The sequence below is a fragment of the Dermacentor albipictus genome, chromosome 1, assembly GCF_038994185.2.
Source record: "Dermacentor albipictus isolate Rhodes 1998 colony chromosome 1, USDA_Dalb.pri_finalv2, whole genome shotgun sequence".
In the NCBI taxonomy this organism is placed as follows: Eukaryota; Metazoa; Arthropoda; class Arachnida; order Ixodida; family Ixodidae; genus Dermacentor; species Dermacentor albipictus.
This window is the reverse complement of record NC_091821.1, coordinates 328,979,646-328,999,487: the sequence shown is the minus strand read 5'-3', so window position 1 is coordinate 328,999,487 and position 19,842 is coordinate 328,979,646. Positions and strand designations below refer to the sequence as shown.

General features: G+C 46.3%; 2 protein-coding genes and 1 long non-coding RNA gene across 4 annotated transcripts in view; 2 read left to right on the top strand and 1 right to left on the bottom strand.

Annotated features, from left to right (window-relative positions):
• Positions 1-19,842, bottom strand: part of LOC135909309 (titin-like) — a 204,235-nt gene that overhangs the window by 126,893 nt on the left and 57,500 nt on the right. The window lies entirely within an intron of this gene.
• On the top strand, positions 2,619-3,947 carry LOC135908977 (uncharacterized). Its single transcript, XR_010566522.1, has 2 exons — positions 2,619-2,861; positions 3,662-3,947. It is a non-coding gene; the product is annotated as an uncharacterized lncRNA (long non-coding RNA).
• On the top strand, positions 4,980-8,599 carry LOC135908968 (uncharacterized). Its single transcript, XM_065440831.1, has 2 exons — positions 4,980-5,186; positions 7,605-8,599. The coding sequence occupies exons 1-2, from the start codon at positions 5,028-5,030 to the stop codon at positions 8,094-8,096; spliced, it is 651 nt and encodes a 216-aa protein (XP_065296903.1). The 5' UTR covers positions 4,980-5,027; the 3' UTR covers positions 8,097-8,599.

Below are 19,842 nucleotides of genomic sequence, written 5' to 3'. Positions count from 1 at the left end.
ATGTTTACTGATGTTCGAGTTGTTGTCACTCACACTTACTTTAGGAGGCAACATTGCGTATAACGGCAGTACGATGTCTAATGTGTACCAATTCAATAATTAATTTTCTGCAATTGTACTTCATCTACGCAGAATAATAATTTTATGATTCGTCATTCACAAGCTTGCTACTTTACCGAGATACATAAGCAACGTGCTTTGCATAGTTCACGGAGGAGGCCCGGAAAAACAAATACACGTTTAGTATAACACTTGAACATATGCAAAAAACGAGCATTCATTAAGTATTTCCAAAGCACATAATTACTCTACACACTCCAAGCTTTCTGTAAACATTACGCGTAGAATGGCCCCCCTTTCCTTTAAATATGAAATTGCTTCCATGTTTGGTCATCCCAGAAACAGGAGAAATCTTTGTAGGCATTTCAAATAACGCCTCTGAGCAGGCCGAAGAAAGAGGGCTTAGCAATTTTCATTAAACCACTCAGTAACACACTCACCTCAAATATTGTCGGCATTTTTTCCTTAACAGTTCCTTAAAATATTGTAAGGAAGAGAACAAACGTGCGCACAGAGTCAGAAGCATCGGCAGCTTCAAGCGTGCGGCAGAGGCTCGAGCTCGGGAACTGCTCGGTGCATACTAGAACCGGCGGTCGCTACGAACCCCAATAAATTTCCTTTATAAGTGGTGGAGGTGCGGGGTAACGTTCCATTGTACCATTCTGGAACTCCGTTCTCGGACGCTATTCTCCGCCACGCCGGACACCGACCAGCAGACTCTTCCATCGCCACCCGTCCCTTGCACTGGCACCGTTCTCCAGCGGGAGCCTCCTATCTTCAGCGGAACCGACGACAACGACGTTGAAGAGTGGCTGTCGTCCTACGAACGGGTGATCGTTCACAACAAATGGAATGACTCGGACAAACTGGCTTACGTATCATTCTACCTCGCGGGCGTGGCCAGTCTCTGGTTCAGAAATCATGAGAGGGATATCCGAACGTGGTTGGCGTTCAAGACGTCGATTACAGAAGTATTTGACCGACCCGCCGTCAAGAAACTCCGAGCCGAGCAGCGTTTACGTACACGCGCTCAGGACACGGGTGAGACATTCACCAGCTATATAGAAGATGTTCTAGATTTGTGCAGGCGCGTGAACGCTGCCATGACGGAAGCGGAAAAGATCAAGCACGTCATGAAGGGAATCGATGATGACGCGTTCCAGATGCTTCTGCCCAAGGACCCGCGCACTGTTGGCGACGTGATCAACTTGTGCCAGAGTTATGATGAATTACGCAAGCAGCGAGCTCTGACCAGGCGACATCCCACACCAAATGTGATGTCACTCTGCAGCCTGACCACCGGTCCAGAACAAGCCTCCCTGATAACCCAAATCAAGGATTTCGTGCGTGAAGAAGTCGCACGACAGCTATCTCTGGTGTCCGTCACTCAGGAGTCTGCCAGCACTTTGCCGTCTCATCTCCGTAACGTGATCCATGAAGAGGTCGCGGAAGTGCTGCCGGCTGTTCACCAGCAGGATGTCGTCACTACACCGGTCACTTTTGCTACGGAACCGGCGGTCGCTACGAACCCCAATAAATCTCCTTTATAATATAAACATCTTGAAGAATCTAGGCATTTTAGAAAATCGTGGAAACTGTCATATAACGCTTTTTGAGTGCTTCTGTCACAGTAACAGCTTCACTGTAAAATAATTAGGCAAATAAATGAAATAATATTAGTCTCTAAAATTCCGTAATTCGAAGTTTATTTATACAGACATAAAGTGAACAACAATTTGATATTACAGTAAATGAGAATGATAATACTGTGCCACATTTGGAAAGATGAAAGAAGATCAACTATTACTCATTCGATCTTAATTTACTGATTATACTTTAACATATAATTCTACGTCATACGTCTACGTCATACCGCACTAAGTCCGTAGACATTCGGAAATTTATACATCTATACATTAGCCGCTTGCTCGGGAACTAGGCGGCTAACACTGCCACCCGAGAGCATGTACACCGGACAACTTCACCAAGGCGTCGTCTACCGTCAGACCAACGAAATGATACAAAGCAAATATTACAACATTCTAGAACATTACAAGAAGAACAGGCGGGAATATCCGCCACCACACCACAGAGAAGCCGTCATACTAGGTCAACTTCAGACGGGCAGTTACCTCCATGGCACTCTACTACACGCAATGTACCCCTCACAATATGCAAGAGAATGCCAATTCTGTAATAGGTCAAACACCATTTACCGCATGGTCTGGGCATGCAAAAAGAACCCGCGGACAACGCCTATTCACGCACCAACAGGAGACCAGCGGCAGGCCCAGCTGGCAATCCCAGGAGCTGAGGACCACCTTCGCGGAACTGAAGAGCTAAAGACCACCTACGGCTAGTGAACATTGCTACGGCTGGTGAATTCCAGGTAGCACGGCTACCTGGAATATGGTGACCGCCCACCTGCGGGCATTAGCAGCTTGGTCTCCGTCAGAGAGTTCATTCACGCACCCACATAAACTGGAATAACCCATCCATTTCTTGGCCAATTCCCCATAGTGGGTAGGAGCCAGATACGCGATAGGAAACAACAGCAACAAAGAAGAAGTTGAACAGGGCTGTGCGTTGCGTTTTCTCAGAAGCCACAGATTCATTCTTCGTGTGACGTGGGCTCCCTGCTGGCGCCAAGGATGCTTGTGTCCGATGCGCAGCACCATTTCTCGGGCGACTCAACATCGAGGCGAGGTTCCTGCACCAGGGCCCTCTTCTTTGCGTCAATCTCGTTCACCGCTGTTCTCTTGCTGGCCGCCACGCTCGCTACGCGTACCGCGCAGTTTTGGGTGAGCGACACCAGGGCGATTTGAATGCAGTGGCCGTGCTGTACTCTTATCCTTTAGTGCGTTGCTGGGCTTCTTAGAACGGCCGTGTATGTATGTGGTCGAGATTCCTGGTGGAAATTCAAGGTCGTTCGCAGAACTCTAACGTTCAAGGAAATGGAATCGTGCTAGTAAATGTTCGCTCCATCTTTGTAAGTGCGAAAGTCTAGCCTAATAAAAACCAGCCCTTCTCATTCATGTCTTACAAAGAAGTTAAGACTACGGCATGCACGTTTACGTTGACACCCGCGCAAGGAATTCTTCCCATTGTACTAACACAGCGCCTATCAAGGTAAAATTTATCAGAAAGTCGTTACGGCTCCCCTGAGGAAGCTTTCCTTTGACACGGAAAAAGAAAGTCATCTGGATTCTCGCCTCGGCGCCCTTTGAGCACAAGGTGCTTAAGATCTTTTCACTGTGACTCATTATTACGTGGAAGATCCTATTTTATTTCATTGTGCACCAGGCTCCTGCCGGTGAACTGGAACTGCGTCTTTGAACTGTTGTGAACTTCCCCCACCAGCCAGAATTTGATCAGCATCTCAATTTCATAAACTTTGTCATTGTCCTTTTGGCAGCATTTATAATTAGGAAACGTTGCTTGCGTCTGTTAACACTGATCTAAACTTGGTAGAAGTCTCGAGATCGCGGCTTTATTATGGCCTTAAAAGCCGTTTTCATGCAGCAACACGTAACATTTTGTGCCACGCTATGCTTTCTTTTCTCGTCCGCCCTCTTACACCCGTCACCCCTTTCTTGTGCAGATGAATTCCACGCTGGAGCTTCGACGGAGTAAACCAGCCAACACACGAGACGGAAATTCAAGTATCAGAGAGCCATCCACGACACCCGTACAACCAAGATTTGTTCCGGAGGAATACTTCGTTGACTGATTGCTGAAACCAGCGCCTTGCGCACTGGCACGTGGAATCTTAGTTTGCGCAGATAGTAAATGTTGCCTAAAATAGTGCATAACACACCAAGATGACGCGATTGCGCGAAGTTTATATTTTATCGACGAAGCTATGTATAAAGGTCTTGTCCAAACTTTGTGCGCGTGTATTTACGTGCATAGTGCAGACGACGGGTCCGGGTTAACGTGGGAGGTTAACCAGACCTACATCCGCTGGGTTGAACTATGCTGGGGATGAGTAGATAGGGTTATAAAATACAAGTGTAGAGGCAGAACTAAAGCCAACTTGTGCGCATAGCTGCATGAGCGTGTATAGTAACGCCGCTACGGCTCAAGTATGTTAATATCGAGAACGCGAATAACGCTGATAGGAGTGCAGCTCGTGCGGAAGGAAGAAAATTATCGAAAATCTTCTCGCACATCGCCTCCGCTTCGAGTTCCCCTCCAATTTATTCATATTAAATCAAGCTAACTGGGCGCCCGGTACTTTACGGCAGTGAGAATCTGGACGCGTAGCCTTCCCGCGTATGTCGCAAGTTCATAAAGCCACCAAACCTTGCTGGCTTTCTGTCGTGTGATGCTTTCATTTCTTTTGCGATTGATGATGATTATGATGAAGATGATGTGATGATGGTGGTAGTGGTTGTGGGGTTGATGATGATGACAATGATGACGACTATACTGCAAACCGTAAGAGTTAATTTTCAAAGGCTTAAACAGAATGCCTTGAATTTGATTTAGATCATCCTATTGGACATTAACGGCCACTCAAAGCTTCAAGACATCATCTAAAGCATAATTATTATCCCCCTAAACTCTAAACCTGCAAGACTCTGCCTTATGTTTACTCCAGTCGAGAACTGGAACGGTGATTTCTCAAAATTTAATAAAGACGTTTATCATAAGCGTCAGCATTTGTAAAAGACTTAACTTCCCCTGTTTTGGTTGTTTCCTCAAAACATTGCTCTTCACACACTTTAACTGTTACGGACTCACTTCGGATCTTCTGATTACGCATGGGAGACCTGAAAATGAGCTCACTAGAGGGGTTAAGAATTGAGGTTACTTTGAATCCTAAATCTGCGAGTCCTGATTCTTCAGTGATTATCTTTTGGGAGTCCAAATCGGCTTTGAACTTGGACTCTCGTGAGCTCACGCAGCATACGCGAGAGGGAAGAAGCAGAAGAAGAAGGTCGGTCATAGCTTCTAGTGTAGCCATGATTGTCCATCACGCCGGATGTTCCCTGGAGCGCATCGAACCCGAGTCAGCCTCGGTCGGTTACTCTGTGCGCTACACGGGGATAGCCGTCTGCTCCGTCTTGGGCGTGGCCACGGTCGTTCTGTCCCTGTTCTTATTCACCAAGCTCGTTCTGAAGGTATGCACATCTACTGCTATCTTCGCAAGCAACTAATTTAAGATATCGATAGGAACTCAAGTCACATAACGTCCCAGATACAGCTTATTGTTGAGAAGGCTGGGAGTCACTTGAGCTCTTATGCAACGCTCACTTTTATGGTAGTTTACTTGCTACGGGTGGCGGCTGGATGACATCGCGTACCTCGAACGCCTTAAGTGTCTCAGTCAAGGTGAGCACATGCACTATTCTGATTTTGCAGAGGAGCCAACAGCCCTTGGCGCGCCCAGGTAGTATCTCTCCTAGCAATACGACTTGGTATCGGTTATGTGACAGAAACCGGCGTTTCAGCATGACATGGAAGATGGCCGCTCACTCCGTAAAAATTTACAATGCTGTTTTGATCACTTTCTCATCAAACTTAAAGCTTTCGGACGATATTGACACACGCTACCATCAACACAATATCTCTGGAAAGGACTTGCACGTTAACTATTGCTGAAGCTTCACTAGATGTCGACCTAATGCGCGGTTTCAAACTGCTACTTGCAGGCTCACGAACTTTTCAACTTAAGAGGAAGCTTTAGCTTGGTTGCTCCTATCTAAATACATGTAAAATGAGAATTCGTTTTTCTCGGCAACCACCACACCAAATTTCACGAGGTTTGTTGCATTTAAGAGAAAAACTTAAAGTCTAGTGACTTTTTGTTTCGAATTTTTGAGTTAGGTTGTCAATTTTTTATTAAAATTGACAAAAATCGAAAATTTTCAAAAAACAATACTACCAAGTTTACAACTCTGTAACTCAACAACAAAAAATGATAATACAATTCTGGGAATTGTATCTAATAGTAAATCTACAGCGGACAAAATTGATATGTTACAGATGAATATAAAAAGATTTAGTAATAGCGAAATACAACTTTTGCAGAACCCTTGTAACCAACGTAACAAATACACCTAAGATGTAAAATGACATACCGAGTTTGTCCGCTTTGAATGATCTAATGAATACCGTTTACAGAACCGCGATATCAGTTCTTTATTTTGTAACCCTCGTGCTTCTATTTTTTTCAAACGCTCAAATATTTGAAAATGTTTCAAAGAAAATGCAAGCCCTAAATCGAAATTTCGCTTCCAACAGACTCTAGAATTTAGCTTTCTCTTTCAAATGCAACAAATTTCATTAAAATCAGTCCAGGGGTTATCTCATAAAAATGTTTTTGCGTTTTACATGCGTTTGAATAGGCCGCGTCGGAGTTGGGCCCGAGCTAAAGCTTATTCTTAATGCGCTTTAGCATCCTTTAGCGTCCTTTTTGAAGTAGTTATGCCCCTTTCACATCAGCAAAATTCTGGTGGGCGACAACACCCCCGACCGAAAAATATACGTGGCGCGACGTCGCACCAATCGGTCCGAGACCGATTTTTGTCGCCGGAAAAAAAAATATATCCCTTGTCGCAAGCCAATCAGAACTAGGGATTGCGAGAGACCGAACGGGTTAGGGACGGAAGCTACTTCAGTTTGTAAACATCCGATTGACCATTTTGCAAATGGCGCTTTCATGATCACTCACGTTGTTGTTTGCGAGTATATGTGCTGGTGCGTTGTGAACTTGTGCTTTGGTTCGTGTGAACAGAAGTCTGCAGGACAAGTGTACTGTGCCGTACATGGAAGTTATATGCATTAGGATAGCTGTGGTTTAAACATGCGAGTGTGTTAGCAGTGTTGATACGAACCGAATCGGGCTTTCACCGTGGGTATACGTATCGTATTTCTTTTTCTCGGCATTGTTGCATTGGGAAGTATTATCTTCATCATTTCGGTCCGAAGTGAAATTAATTTCGCTGCGAGTAAATACACGGTTTTTCCCGTCCTGTGTATGTCTAGAGATGTTATGCGATACTGCTGGTGCGCGCGGGCGACGTCGTGCACTTACCTACCTGTAAGCGCACTCATGCATGCACTGTAGCCTCTGTCGCTGCGAGCGCAGCCGACACGATGTTGTTGGCTAGCGTGCTGTCGTTGTAGATAGACTTCGAGTGTTAGCGATGCTGAAGTGGTAAGTAACAAAACTAGTCGTTAGTGCCATCCGTGATTTTTGTTGAAGCTCCTTACCGTATTTGTCCACCTAACATAGTGTCTACGTTTGTTGAGTGGGCAATGCCCACTCAACATTGCCTAGACGCATACGAAATACTCCTGCACTAGCCATGAATTGAGAACAAACCTGCGAAAAGTGACCCGGCGATCTTTAGAGCATTTCGTGAGAGTTCGCGGTCGACAACGCACGCAACAAGAGATTCAGTGTGAACGCGCCCGTTTTGTAGCCGACTATAGCGCGGCACCTCGCGCGATGGAAACTTTCTCGGGGCGAACATCAATGCACGTAACGTATACCAGCAAAGCAACATCTCATGTGCTGACGTCACGGTACGCAGGCGTCGGACGACGCGTCGGCTCGCAGGAGGATGCGCGTCGTGGAGCGCGGTGGCTTGCCGAAGGAAAACGCGACGAGCAGGCCGACGACCAAGAGCCTGGACGACCTGATCCGCTCCTTCTTCAGCCACTCGCCGACCGACGGAGACGACCGGCTGAGTCGAGCGACGCGCCAGTCGCACAACGACAGCGCGTACCGGCCGCACCTGGAAGCCGCCGCCGCCGAGAACGATGGCAACGACGACGTGCAGATACCGTACGTGGCCCCGCAGGCCGCGTCTACCGAGTCGCCCACGACGACCACCCCGTCGGCGCTGGGTCTCGGAGGGGGCACGCAGGCGTCGCGCCATCGCGCGCGATTCTACGGACGCAAGAGCCACCTGGAGGACGGCGCCTTTGCTCGATTGGCCCGGACCGTGAGCAGCGACGACAGTGGCGGCGACCGACTAGGGGGCGAAGACAGTGGCTCATATAGAGTGTTTGGCGAGATCTAGAAACAGAGAGCGGCTACGGCTAATACCGTGGATTTTCACTCACATTCTGTAGTATTCGCATACTAAAAACGATCAATGTGCATGACCGGTTGGGATTTTTTGTTGTTGCTTTTTGTTATTTCAAGCGCGAATAAAAATCGTACCTAATCGTGCTTCTCAAACAAACGCGCATGATGCAGCAAGGAACGTAATTGGGCAAGTCGGCATTTCTCAGGATGACACAGTTGTTCAGCAGGCTCGGCACTACGTCTTTTAAGTGACACAAGCCTTAGTGCTTGTAAGTTTCACAAGTAAGTATAAAGGAGCAGGTGGTTTCAAATGTGTGTTTATTACTGTTATAACCAAAGCCAAATCTGGCGTGCCAGAGAATGGTTTCGGTTCGTCCCTCAAAGTGCACCATTGTTTCGCCCTCCTAGTTTTCTTGATATTGTGTAACTAATCCCAAATATGGCACGTACAGACAGGGAGACGTAATGTATTTTTTCGCAAGAGTCCTTTCCTCCTCCCCCACTTGCAGTTCACTAGAAATAAAGTTCTAACGCAGGCCGATGAAAAAGCAAGCATTCTTTTTTCTTTGCTGCTTTTTGTAAACATATGCTTGTATGTAAAATCGTGATACTTTCATCAGTTTTGTTAGATGACCAAGAAAAATGTTGTAAATAGAACAAGGAAAAAATAAAAGGTCTTAACCTTTTCCAAACACTCCAGTAAGAAGCGAAGCAGCCAGCACTTGAGGATACCATGCAACTTATTAGAACACATCGTATAGTCTAACTTAGCAGAGTTCCTAGAGTGTAATTCGTTTTTAACACTGCTCAGCATGGCTTTCGAAACACTTCTCTTGCGAAACACAAAACTTTTACCAATGAACTCTTTACAAGTGTTGATCTTTGAACTGATACTGACTGTATATTTTTAGACTTCGCTAAAGCCTTTGATACTGTCTTGCACGTCTTACTCCTTTTAAATTCCACTGGATTAAGAATTTCCTTTATAAGAGGACCAAGTATGTACATGCAAATAATTGGTCTTCAAGTCATACCTCTGTAACTAGGTGTTCCCGGAGGTTCAGTTCTCGGTCCACTCCTGTTTCTAATCTAATTAACGACCTTCCTAACTGCCTCAGTTTTTCATCTGTTAAAATGTTTGCTGACGACTGCGTTCACTGTCATAAACTTACTGATTCGTCTGACATTAGTAAACTTCAACACGATCTTAATAATGTGTCACAGTGGCGTTTTAAGTGGTGCATGACAATAAATACCGAAAAATGTGAAGTGATGCATGTGACTCAACGTTCTTAACACCATCCCTGCGCGCAACTATATTCTTCACAGTTATTCCTTGTCACCCGTCACATGCTACAAGTACCCTCGGAGTTCAAGTCGCTAACAATCTATCATGGCGCATCCACGTATACTACATTTCCAACAACGCCAACCGCATGCTTGGCTATCTGCGTCGGAATTTTCACTCTGCACCATCTTCTCTTAAGCTCTCTTTTTACAGAACACTTGTTAGACCAAAGCTGGAATACGCCTCTGCTGTTTGGGACCCCTGTGAGCTCACCCTTATTAACACACTTGAATGTATTCAGAATAGAGCCGCTTGTTTTGTTCTTTCCAATTATTCATGTCAGGCCAGCATCACGTCGATGAAGATCAGTGAACGCCATCTGGCCTCGAGAGTATTCGAAAGTAATAAATAAATAAATAAATAAATAAATAAATAAATAAATAAATAAATAAATAAATTCCATGTGGGCTTCCTCCAAAGTACTTGCCGACTAAAATTACTCGCAATGTGGGGGGAAGAGGCACAGAAAGTTTATCTTTGCAACCGTCTGGATCATGCATTTGTGAGCCCAGGGTGGTACTATGACGCATTGAGTCAACATTTTCGGAAGCATGCTGATAGCTGCTTTGTAAGTAATTTTACTTCCTCTCATTTCCATTTAACTGCTTTTCTGAACTACATTATTGCTGGCTCAGTAGTGGCACTTGCTCAAGTCCTGCCTGCCTTTACATTAGGTGTTTTCTTAAAATTTCAGTTGGCAGTAAGTGCGCGCGGTATGTCCGTTTCTTGCTTCATCCGTTGCACTATCCTTGATTCCCAAAGTAACCCAAAGGTCATCTTCGGTAGTCAAACAAGAATCTGCGAATTCTGAATAACGTACACCTGTGGAGTAACAGTAGCACACGTGTTGTGCTTTTCTGTGTGTTATGACATCGAGCGTGACATTCATCGGAATCTTTTAAAGAGTCTGGTCTCTAGACCATCTTCAGAGACAAAGAGCGTTGGACCATGCCGTCATGGGTCACATTCTCAGAAAACAATGTGGGGATTGTTACATTTTCTGAAATCAAATGCCCTCAGGGAGCGTTTGTATTCGAGCGATTGGCAGCGCCACTTGGGCGCGCTGCTAGTGTGTCTTTCCCTCGTTGCCTTCTCTGTGCTTTTCCCGTTCTCTTCCTTTCTTTTTCTCGCCTTATCTCACTGACCAGTTTAGTAATGTGAACTAGACGCGTTTCTTGCAGGCATGCCGGCGTTTTCACATTTATCTCTCCTCTACAGGAAAAATGGCCCAACGACAAAATATTTTAGGCACTGGTCGTGTTAGCAACGTTCTCTTTTGGATAAGACATTTTTTTCTCATTATTTCAGTCAGTTTGCGTCATATTGTTACAGTGCTCGTTGGATCATCGGGGACCCTATTCGCAGGATAATGTCTTACGTTAAACTGTTCCCAAAATACGGCAAATTAGTTTTGCTGCGGAATTTGCGACTCCGACTGAATGCTCGCCCCTTGGCGGCCGCGCCGATCGGACCAGCCGATCTAGGTTGAGGTACATGTTCTCACATTGCAGCACGCGCTGTAACGTCGCCTCGTAGTTCTGAAATCGCCGTGAGGCCGCCATGCACAAGCCCGAAGAAGAACGTAAAAGACAGGATGTTGAAATAATTTTGTTCCATACCATAATGGGCATATTTAGGGTCATTAAAGACCCTTTAGATTGCAGTTAGCAATCTTTAGAGTCGTCCTATCAGTGCACAATATATGTATTTACCTTCTGAAAGCACAACAGACGTTACTGTCTATACAGGGTGTTTCAGCTAACTTTAGCCAGAGTTTAAAAATATGCCGATGCACTCTAAGTCAACGCTACCAAATGCATGTTGGTCACGTTTGTATGTAGTGTGGCACGCTTTTTTGTATTTTGCTTAATTAAACAATTAGTGGCAACGAAGCTATGGAAAAAAATTCAATTATAAAGTTGCAGAGCGAATAAACAAAACGTCCGAATAAACAGCTTCTGTCTTTCTGTCTATTAAGTATTAGTGTGGTTCAGCTTACTGCGGATGCCCGCGAAATATAAGAAAAAGCACCAAGTGACATGCCCGCTTGCGCGTCGCGAATGCATTGCTCTCCTAAGCCTTGCACGCACGAACGAACATAGCATTTAGCCGGATGCACTGCCGCTGCGTCTGCTTATCGCTATCATGAACCGCCGCGAGGGAAGCACATCACTGGCGTAAGTCGCGCACTCAATGCCTTCGTCACGGCCCTGTCACCTTTTAAGCGGTAGCACCGCAGCACGACCTGCTAGATACTATATACGTTCGTTTATACGCGGACAGTTCGGGAGCGCTGAAATCACGGCGCGCATATTGTTTGGTGCTGTGTGGTATACTGCAACACGAGTCACAGTGCGGAATGACCTATGAAGGTCGAAAACAGCCAAGTATCGTAACTGCAGCAATAAACTTGATGATGAAAACTCCACTTCATGGAGCAGCGCCCCAAACAAGCGCTCGTACCTTTCGGAAGCCTTTTACGCACAAACATTTCCCGTTCTTAAGGTCCGGCTCCCTTGAAAGGCTCCTCATCTTTAAAAAGAGACTGATGCGGATCGCCAGACAAAACCGGACGCTTGCACCCACAGCGCAAGGATTTCCGCGGTTTCCTGGCTGAAATACTTCAGACTGATCAACATAAAATAGTCGCCAGCAAGGATCCTTTCGGCGTCGACGAAACACCTCGATTCTACGCCACAGATGGGAAATTTGAGCACAGCAACAAGCGGAGGAGCCGTTGTCGTGCCGCCGTGAACCGTAGCCGTCTCTGTTTAATTGGACAGTGTTGTCAGCACAAATAACAGATTCCTGAGCTGTCAATTCCGCAAGGTGGAGGAACGTTCATGAAAGGGACATTTGACATCTACCCGTGCGTAGCACGAAGCTACAAAGGAAACCTCCACGGGCTTCTCAGAAAAAAAAATTCGTCGTTAAAGAAAATTCGTCCTAGTCGGGACGAATTTTTCTTCGACTACGAAGCTTTGTTTCTGAGAACCCCGTGTGGGTTGTCTTTGTAGTTTTGTGCTACGTACAGGTAGACGTCAATTGTCCCTTTCGTAAACTGTTCCCAAGAGAAGATGTCTGCCAATCTTGATGTTACACATACCTATTATTAGCCATGACGGTTGGCCCATGACAACCAGTTCTTACTAAGAAAAAGCTTTGTAAATTTGGCCCTGGCTTCCTCAGATCATTGCGGCTGGGACACCACCGTATACCTTTTGCAACATTCGAGTGTAACTCCGCGTCACCACACCACTCGCTACTCACACACACTTCTATGCTCTCTTTGGATGTGCATGGACGTTGCAACCCGACACGCTGGTTCCCATTACTGTCGCGTTTCCGGTTGCCAACGCTCACGATGTCATTGCCACAGCGGCAAAGACACGCCCGGATTGCCTCTGGTCATCTCTTTGCGCCGCTGAAATGGCAGAAGTGCCTTTATGACAACCACCACCGCGACATTAAATTCCGTGCCGGAGACCTCGTCCTTCTATAATCACCGTCTCAAAGCCTCAGCCTTTCGTAAAAGCAGCTTTCGCTATAGTCCGGCCCTCACCTCTTCCTGATACGAGTGACCGATCTTACGCATGAAATAACCTGGCTCGATCCTTCCCAATCTTCCCACACGCACATACGTGTGCATGATCACTTGTGTGCCTGTGACACAGCAAAACATAAAAAGTGCACATTGCGTATTTACGACCTTTATTATGTTTACCCCAACTCTTAGTTCCTTTTACTTTTGCTTTCTGTTATCCATGTATACTTACTTAGTGGCACACATGTAGATTTGTATTGAGCGACGAACTTTCAGAACCTTCACTCTCTCCGCAGCGCGGTCAAGAAAGGAATAACTGGGTGACTTGCGGACACCCTTGGGACACCAGTGGAGATATAATTGAAAACAGATATGAACACAGCGCGGACACAAGCATGCATGCGCACATACCCGCTCACAGACGCCAGCGCGCGGGCACGCAGACAGCGACGCTCTTCAACGGGCACCAGACGTGAAATACGGATGGACGTGTTTGCTGTGGGAAAACTGAAATTTCTGCAGCAAGTACAAAAAACGTTGGGAGAGAAAAGCGCTTCTTCTAACAACTTCGACAAACACGTCGCCTCATAATTCGGTGAGCGGGGCAAACAGAGGTGCATTGAAAGAGCGCCATAAAAGTAAAAAAACAAGAACATGAATAATTCAGCCGCCGATGGACTGCGCGATATCACTTGTACTTTATTTTTGGCCTGCTTCCGTGGAATGAAGATAAAGAGTTTCTTCTTTCTCAGAGCACCCAGTATACTCGTGATCTTAACCATCTCCTTTTATTCGCTTTCTGCAGCATTGCCTTATTCCGGTTCAGAGAAATGCGCGAGCGAGTAAAATACTATTTAAAACAACTGCAAGGCGCGTACAAGCACTATTGCGTGTCCAGGTGTAGTATCACGTCGTCTGTACGTGTTTTATCGCACCAATAGTTACCAGCACTTGCATTAAGGCGCAAAGTGTTATGTCTTTAGCGAAGTGTGGCTGGAGATCTTAAATGAGAAATTCACTCAATAGATCCGCTTTCAATGTTGTAGCCTACACAAAAAGCCGAAGAGAAGTCTTCATTTATTGAATAAGCAGCAACTTGAATTCAGCGAATTCTTGCTGCGTTTACAAGTACGGCATGTATAAAAGTGGCGTTAGCGCCAAAGAAAGAAGACACCAGACAAACCCTAGCTTACTGCTGAAAGATTGTTACACACTACGCACAAACACGTGAAAAACCGCGCACCAGCCTTTAGACACAAGTGACAAGAGCATCGCATGGCAGCGACAACGAAAGCAGCTGCATTGTAATGGCGAAGACTACAACCTGCCGTTTAAAAGGAGTTTTCCATAGCATTAGATGGTCGATAGGTCATTTAAGATTAGTCTAGTGACCTCTTATTACACACCCACTGATCTAGTATTCCTTGCTTCAGAAGTTCAATATAATTAAAGTTATGATGTTCTCCATCTCCATGTGCAACAAACATGTGTATGCATTTCGTGAGGCGCTCCACTTGATGGAATATTATAATATGATTGAACATAAAGCATTTGTCTTCTACAAGCCCATTCCTTATGTCTGCCACTTTTCCATTTGCCGTGCACAGCAGTATTTCGGTTAAAGAAGATAGCCTCGGAGATTTGTTAACTAGACATCGTCATTGCTTTCTAAATGCGAAGAATATTTGGCTACTCACACCAAAAACACCGTATATGGCCTGGTCTCTCGTGGTTTGTCGGTGGCACCTATTGAACAAGGACCCCTCCCTCAGCAACCTTGTGCCCTAACCATTAACATACGTGCACAGACCTTGAACGTGTGAAGAATAATCAACCGCAGCACCAGTCGCTCGTAAGAAAGATATAATGCAAAAGGATATACAGTTGAGTGATTTGGTGCGGTAACACGATCTTGGATTGTAGCGCGAAGTGACACGGACACACACTAGAAGGAGACAGGACAAGTGCTAGCCCTGTCTAGAGCTCCTGTAGCGCTCGTCCTGTCTGCTTCTAGTCTGTGTCCGTATCACTTCACGCTACAATCATGGATCAAGATATAAATCTTGTACTTGCATTGACTTAGCGTGCCACAACGGTTTACCGCAAAATGTACAGGCACGCTTACGTAACCGTGGGACTGCATGCAGCGAACAAAGACATAGCAAGTGCAGTTGGGGTTACGTTGCGTCTCGTCGTGGTTTATCGTACCTAGAAAAAATGCAGTCGGGGGACGTAACTTAACGTCGCTCGCCTTACGCTGCAGGGGTGCTCGGAGCTACGTGAGGCTTAGCAAGTGACCTCCTACCATGGAAAAATTCTGGAACGAAAGCGTCGTCGTGCTGCAGCTGAACGTCATCGATACGCGGCGAAGAAGCAGCAGCAGAATGCATGCGCAGTGGCACCATCCGCTGAAGAGGTTCGGGAACGAAAACGTCGCCACAGCGGAGCGCCTATACGAAGCGAACAAGCGGCAGAATGAGGATGAAGCAAGTGCTACTCGGGCATCGAGCCCTCATGCGGCCAACAGTCACGCTGCAGAAAGGAAGGTAGGGAAGCATCAACGCCGTAGAAGAAGAAACGAGAGAAGAAAATAGCAAAAAATAAGTATCTCGCACATTACATTTGCGGCTTCAAAATATTCAGCATTGCTTCGCGTAAGCTTAGATGATCATCTAGGTGGTTTCCGCCATAAGTTTTTCTTGTGATTCCTTTCCTGATGCGTTTTCGCCCCTCTCTATCGGAACGCAGACTCCGAGGAAGAACCAGACCAACAGAAGCAGTAATACCAGTGGCGGTAGTGCACATGTTACTTTGCCCCGTAAGTGTTAGCTGACCTGCTTGGCCACTTTCCGGTCGAAAGACAACGCAGGCAAGCAGCGACTTCTTTCTATTCTATGCGCATTCGTAAAAAGGCCTGAGTATTTCCTCGTGGATCTCCGCTATGTAGCTTCTAATGAAGCAGAGTGCTCCGTGCACTCCACCGTACCCTACAAGCATATCACGGTCATCACATGCACTCAATGTGGAGGGCGATCGGCTAAACTGTACTTCGTCAGTTACGCAAGTAGATGCTGCGAAGCCAGCTGTAGTTGGAGCGAACTACCAACGTCAACAGTGGGCGTATAGTGAGAGAGAGAGAGAGAGAGAAAATTAATAAAAATGTTTGACGACCACGATACTCCCTAATGCAAAATTTGAGCACAGCTCGATACGTGTTTTCATTCCGCGATATATTGAAGAAAAAACGTGCGGAGCTTGCACTAGTGAGGCAAGGCTGGAGTCAATAGCGGAGCTTGTGGTCACTTAACTTTTACGTGGCTTTCCTAAGTTGTTTTTAGGTGTTGCGAGGTTCTGCTAGGTTTTGCTATCTTGTTGGTAGGCTTGGCTATGTCATTTGTAGGTTTTGCGAGGTTGTGGTAGGTTTGGCTAAGTTGTTTCTAGGTTTTTCGAGGTTATGCTAAGTTGTCTCTGCGTGCTTGACACTAGACATTTTGGAGTAGTCGCAGGGCCGGAATCACATTCTCGGCGACGTCGAGCGTTCAGGCGCTGACTCTCGTGTTCCCTGGACTGAAACTCGGGATCCTCGACTCGGCGTTGCCTCTCCTCAGTCGCAGCTTCGGCGCGGTGTTCCGGATCAGTTCGGCAGCGACGCATCGTTTCTTGCTTGACAGTACGGCGCTCTTCCTGGTAAGCTGGTTCTTCTTCGGGGGTCCGCACTTTCTTCGGTCTTCCCATGGCAGCAGCACGTACGCAGGGACTAGAGTAGGCGAGAGGCGTGTCGCCGCGCCGGCTGTTCCGAGCTTTTACTCTCCTGTGACGTCACGACTCCGCCGTACGCACTTGGAGTGCACGGAGGTGTGGCTCGGTGCTCTCGCAGGTGGTTGCTAGGTAACGCGAGGCTACGCACAGCTGGGCTGAGCTTTCTGGTAACGCTCCACGGTGAAACTAAAAGCTTAAACAGCTCCGCTTTTAAAAATTTAAGACCGATATCACCCCACCCACTGGCAGTGGGCCAGTGCCGTCAGCGCTTTCGCAGCAGGAGAATGGTGGCATGATAGTGGTGGTGGTGGAATGGTGGGATGGTGGGAATGCTGGAATGATGAGCCGCATCGTAGTCAGCTGTGGAAGAAGACAACGACAAACGAGGTGGCAGTGGCACGAGCGCGTTCGTGCGGTTACGCCGAAGGACGGCGACGCTCGACCGAGGAACGAGCACCTAAAAGCCGCGCTCTAAAAGGAGGGGGGGAGGGGGAGTCGGGGGGGGGGGGAGTTACGAAAGTATATTACTTACACACACGGATTGCTACCCTGTTCATGAAAAAGGGCGCACCCGCCATGGTGGCCTAGTGGCAATGGCGTTGCGCTGCTAAGCACGAGGTCACGGATTCGATTCTTGGTCATGGCGGCCGCGTTTCTATGAGAAGCGAAATGCTAAGTCCCTCGCGTACTGTGCATTTTGATCTTGTTAAAGAATCCCAGGTGGTCTAAATAATCCGGAGTACCCCACTATGGTGTGTCTCATGACCATGGTTCTGGCACATAAAACAACACAATTCAATTTATATTGAATTAAAAAGGCGCAATACATTGCAACTGGAAAAATTCTGGCAGAGCCCATAATCTCACGATGATTGTCGATCTAAATTAGATAGGAAATCAAACGATGTAGCCCCCTCCCTCCCCTCCCCCCTCAAGTAATGATGAAAACAAGTGTTGCTAAAGACACTCTAACGACTTTGTTGACCTGCTGATTCCATTTCGATCGGTTCGGTACCGTCCCCTATGACGCATAGTAAATGATGGTGGATAGAAAACTATTACACGTATATGAGGGCTCTGAAGTTATTGAGCCCCCTGAAGGGGACGTGTTCAAGTGCCCCACCCATCCTCAGTGGGACCACGTGGTCGGTGAAGGTTAGTTGCTCGCCAAACGCGTCCTTCATGAACTTTGCGAAGCAGGCGGTTTGAGGTTTGACGTTCTAACTCCATATTGAAGTCTCCTGTTATAATGGTCGGCATGGTCTTATCTCTGGTCTTAGCGCAAGACCGCGTTCAAGATGTACGTAGCCATAGACTAGAGAGAGAAGCCTCAAGAGAGATTCAAGAGAGAAGAACGCTTGAAGCGCCTCTCTACACACTCCCATGGCATGTGGGAATACGCATGTGTAGAATTGAGTGTTCGGCATATCTAACGTCGAGTGAACTACGGCACGACTGCATAGTTTTCTTTTTCTTGCCTAACACTACAATTTCATCGTCAGCTACAAGTGGACGCGTTTTCGCTTTTATCAGTAAATTTTTGTCATGTGACAATGGTCTCCGTGCTCCCCACTGTCGCATCCCAATGGCTGCCCGCTGCTGGGTGAAGCAGAACGTCGCCTTGAAGAACGTGGCTTTGCGCTCACTGAAGCCTCCCAGCTTCGGTTTTGCGCGCTTTGATAGCCGAATTCGGTCGTGCCACAATTGCGAGGGTAATCGCATTTTCTAGATTCAAAAGTTGACGCAGCTTGTACGGCGAGCTTGTTTCAATTTACCAATTACAGTGAGCCCGCCGAAACTAACACTAAATTATTTACGTCGAAAACTATGTCACTCACCTCCTAGCACGAGCAAATTCGCTTATGCAACCTTCGTCCGTCCGCAACTTGAATTCGTCTCGTCAATCTGGTCACCTCATCAAGATTACCTAATTTCAGAGTAAGAAGCAGTTCAAAAGCCACCAGATTCATTCCATTTAACTATCGCCGGTACTCTGGTGTACCTTAAATTGAAGCAGACTTATCCCTTCAAGCATTACGTACCCGTAGAACGATTGTACTGCTATGTCTGATACACCAATACACTCACGGCACAACGCAACACAAATTGTCCCTCGTAACCCTACTACGTACTTCTAGGCGTCTTCACAATCATCTGAGCCTCAAGCGAATGTTTGGTATAACCAAAGCTTTTAATTCATCAGCGTTGCCATAAGCCATTGCACTCTGTAATGATCTTCCTGATAGCCTTGTCTCTATCACTAACCGCGAAACACTCCGCACGAATTTGTACGCTGGCTTCTTTTAAAGTCGTGCATTAAGTATTGTATAGAGTCGTTATAGTCATCAGCAACATTCATTTGTTCCTGTTTATGCTCTATGTAAATTTATTGTACTTCCTCCCCCATCACTCAATGTTCCTATTGGAACCAGCCGTGTATAAATAAATAAATAAATAAATAAATAAATAAATAAATAAATAAATAAATAAATAAATAAATAAATAAATAAAAGTTCAAGCTAATTAATGCGGTTTTGTTCATTAGCGACCAATGATCACCTCGTGCTCGCCACCACTGACGGCACGTCTCTGAAGGAACTGTCCTTTTATTTCAAAACAGATATCTTTAATTATGACTTACCACGTGATTTCTTTTTTATACACTCTGTTTCTACCAAGACATTAAAAAGAGCTTTACAACAGATCCCGCGCATTTATTTTCTGCCGATCAGCATCTGCCTCGTCACAAGGAACACTGTAAGGAACCTCTCCCGCTAGAGTTCAGTTCACTTGAACTACTCCACTTCATGTGATGAAAATGCAAACAACTTTTCACATAGCTTCACAAGCTTCGCGGTGCATAATAACTAGGAGCGTTGCCACGAACTCTACGTATAGAAGTCATAGCCTAGAGGCACAACAGTATGCCTTGCTTGCGAACGTGCTCTCTGACCCCAAGAAGAGCAGAACAGCAAGGCCGGTATAGAGGCACTTCCATTCTTTATTAATGCGCACGCCGGCCCAAGAGGCCATTTCTACTACTGCGTCTGGTTCCTCTCCACCAACTCGCCTTCTGATTCCAGCGAC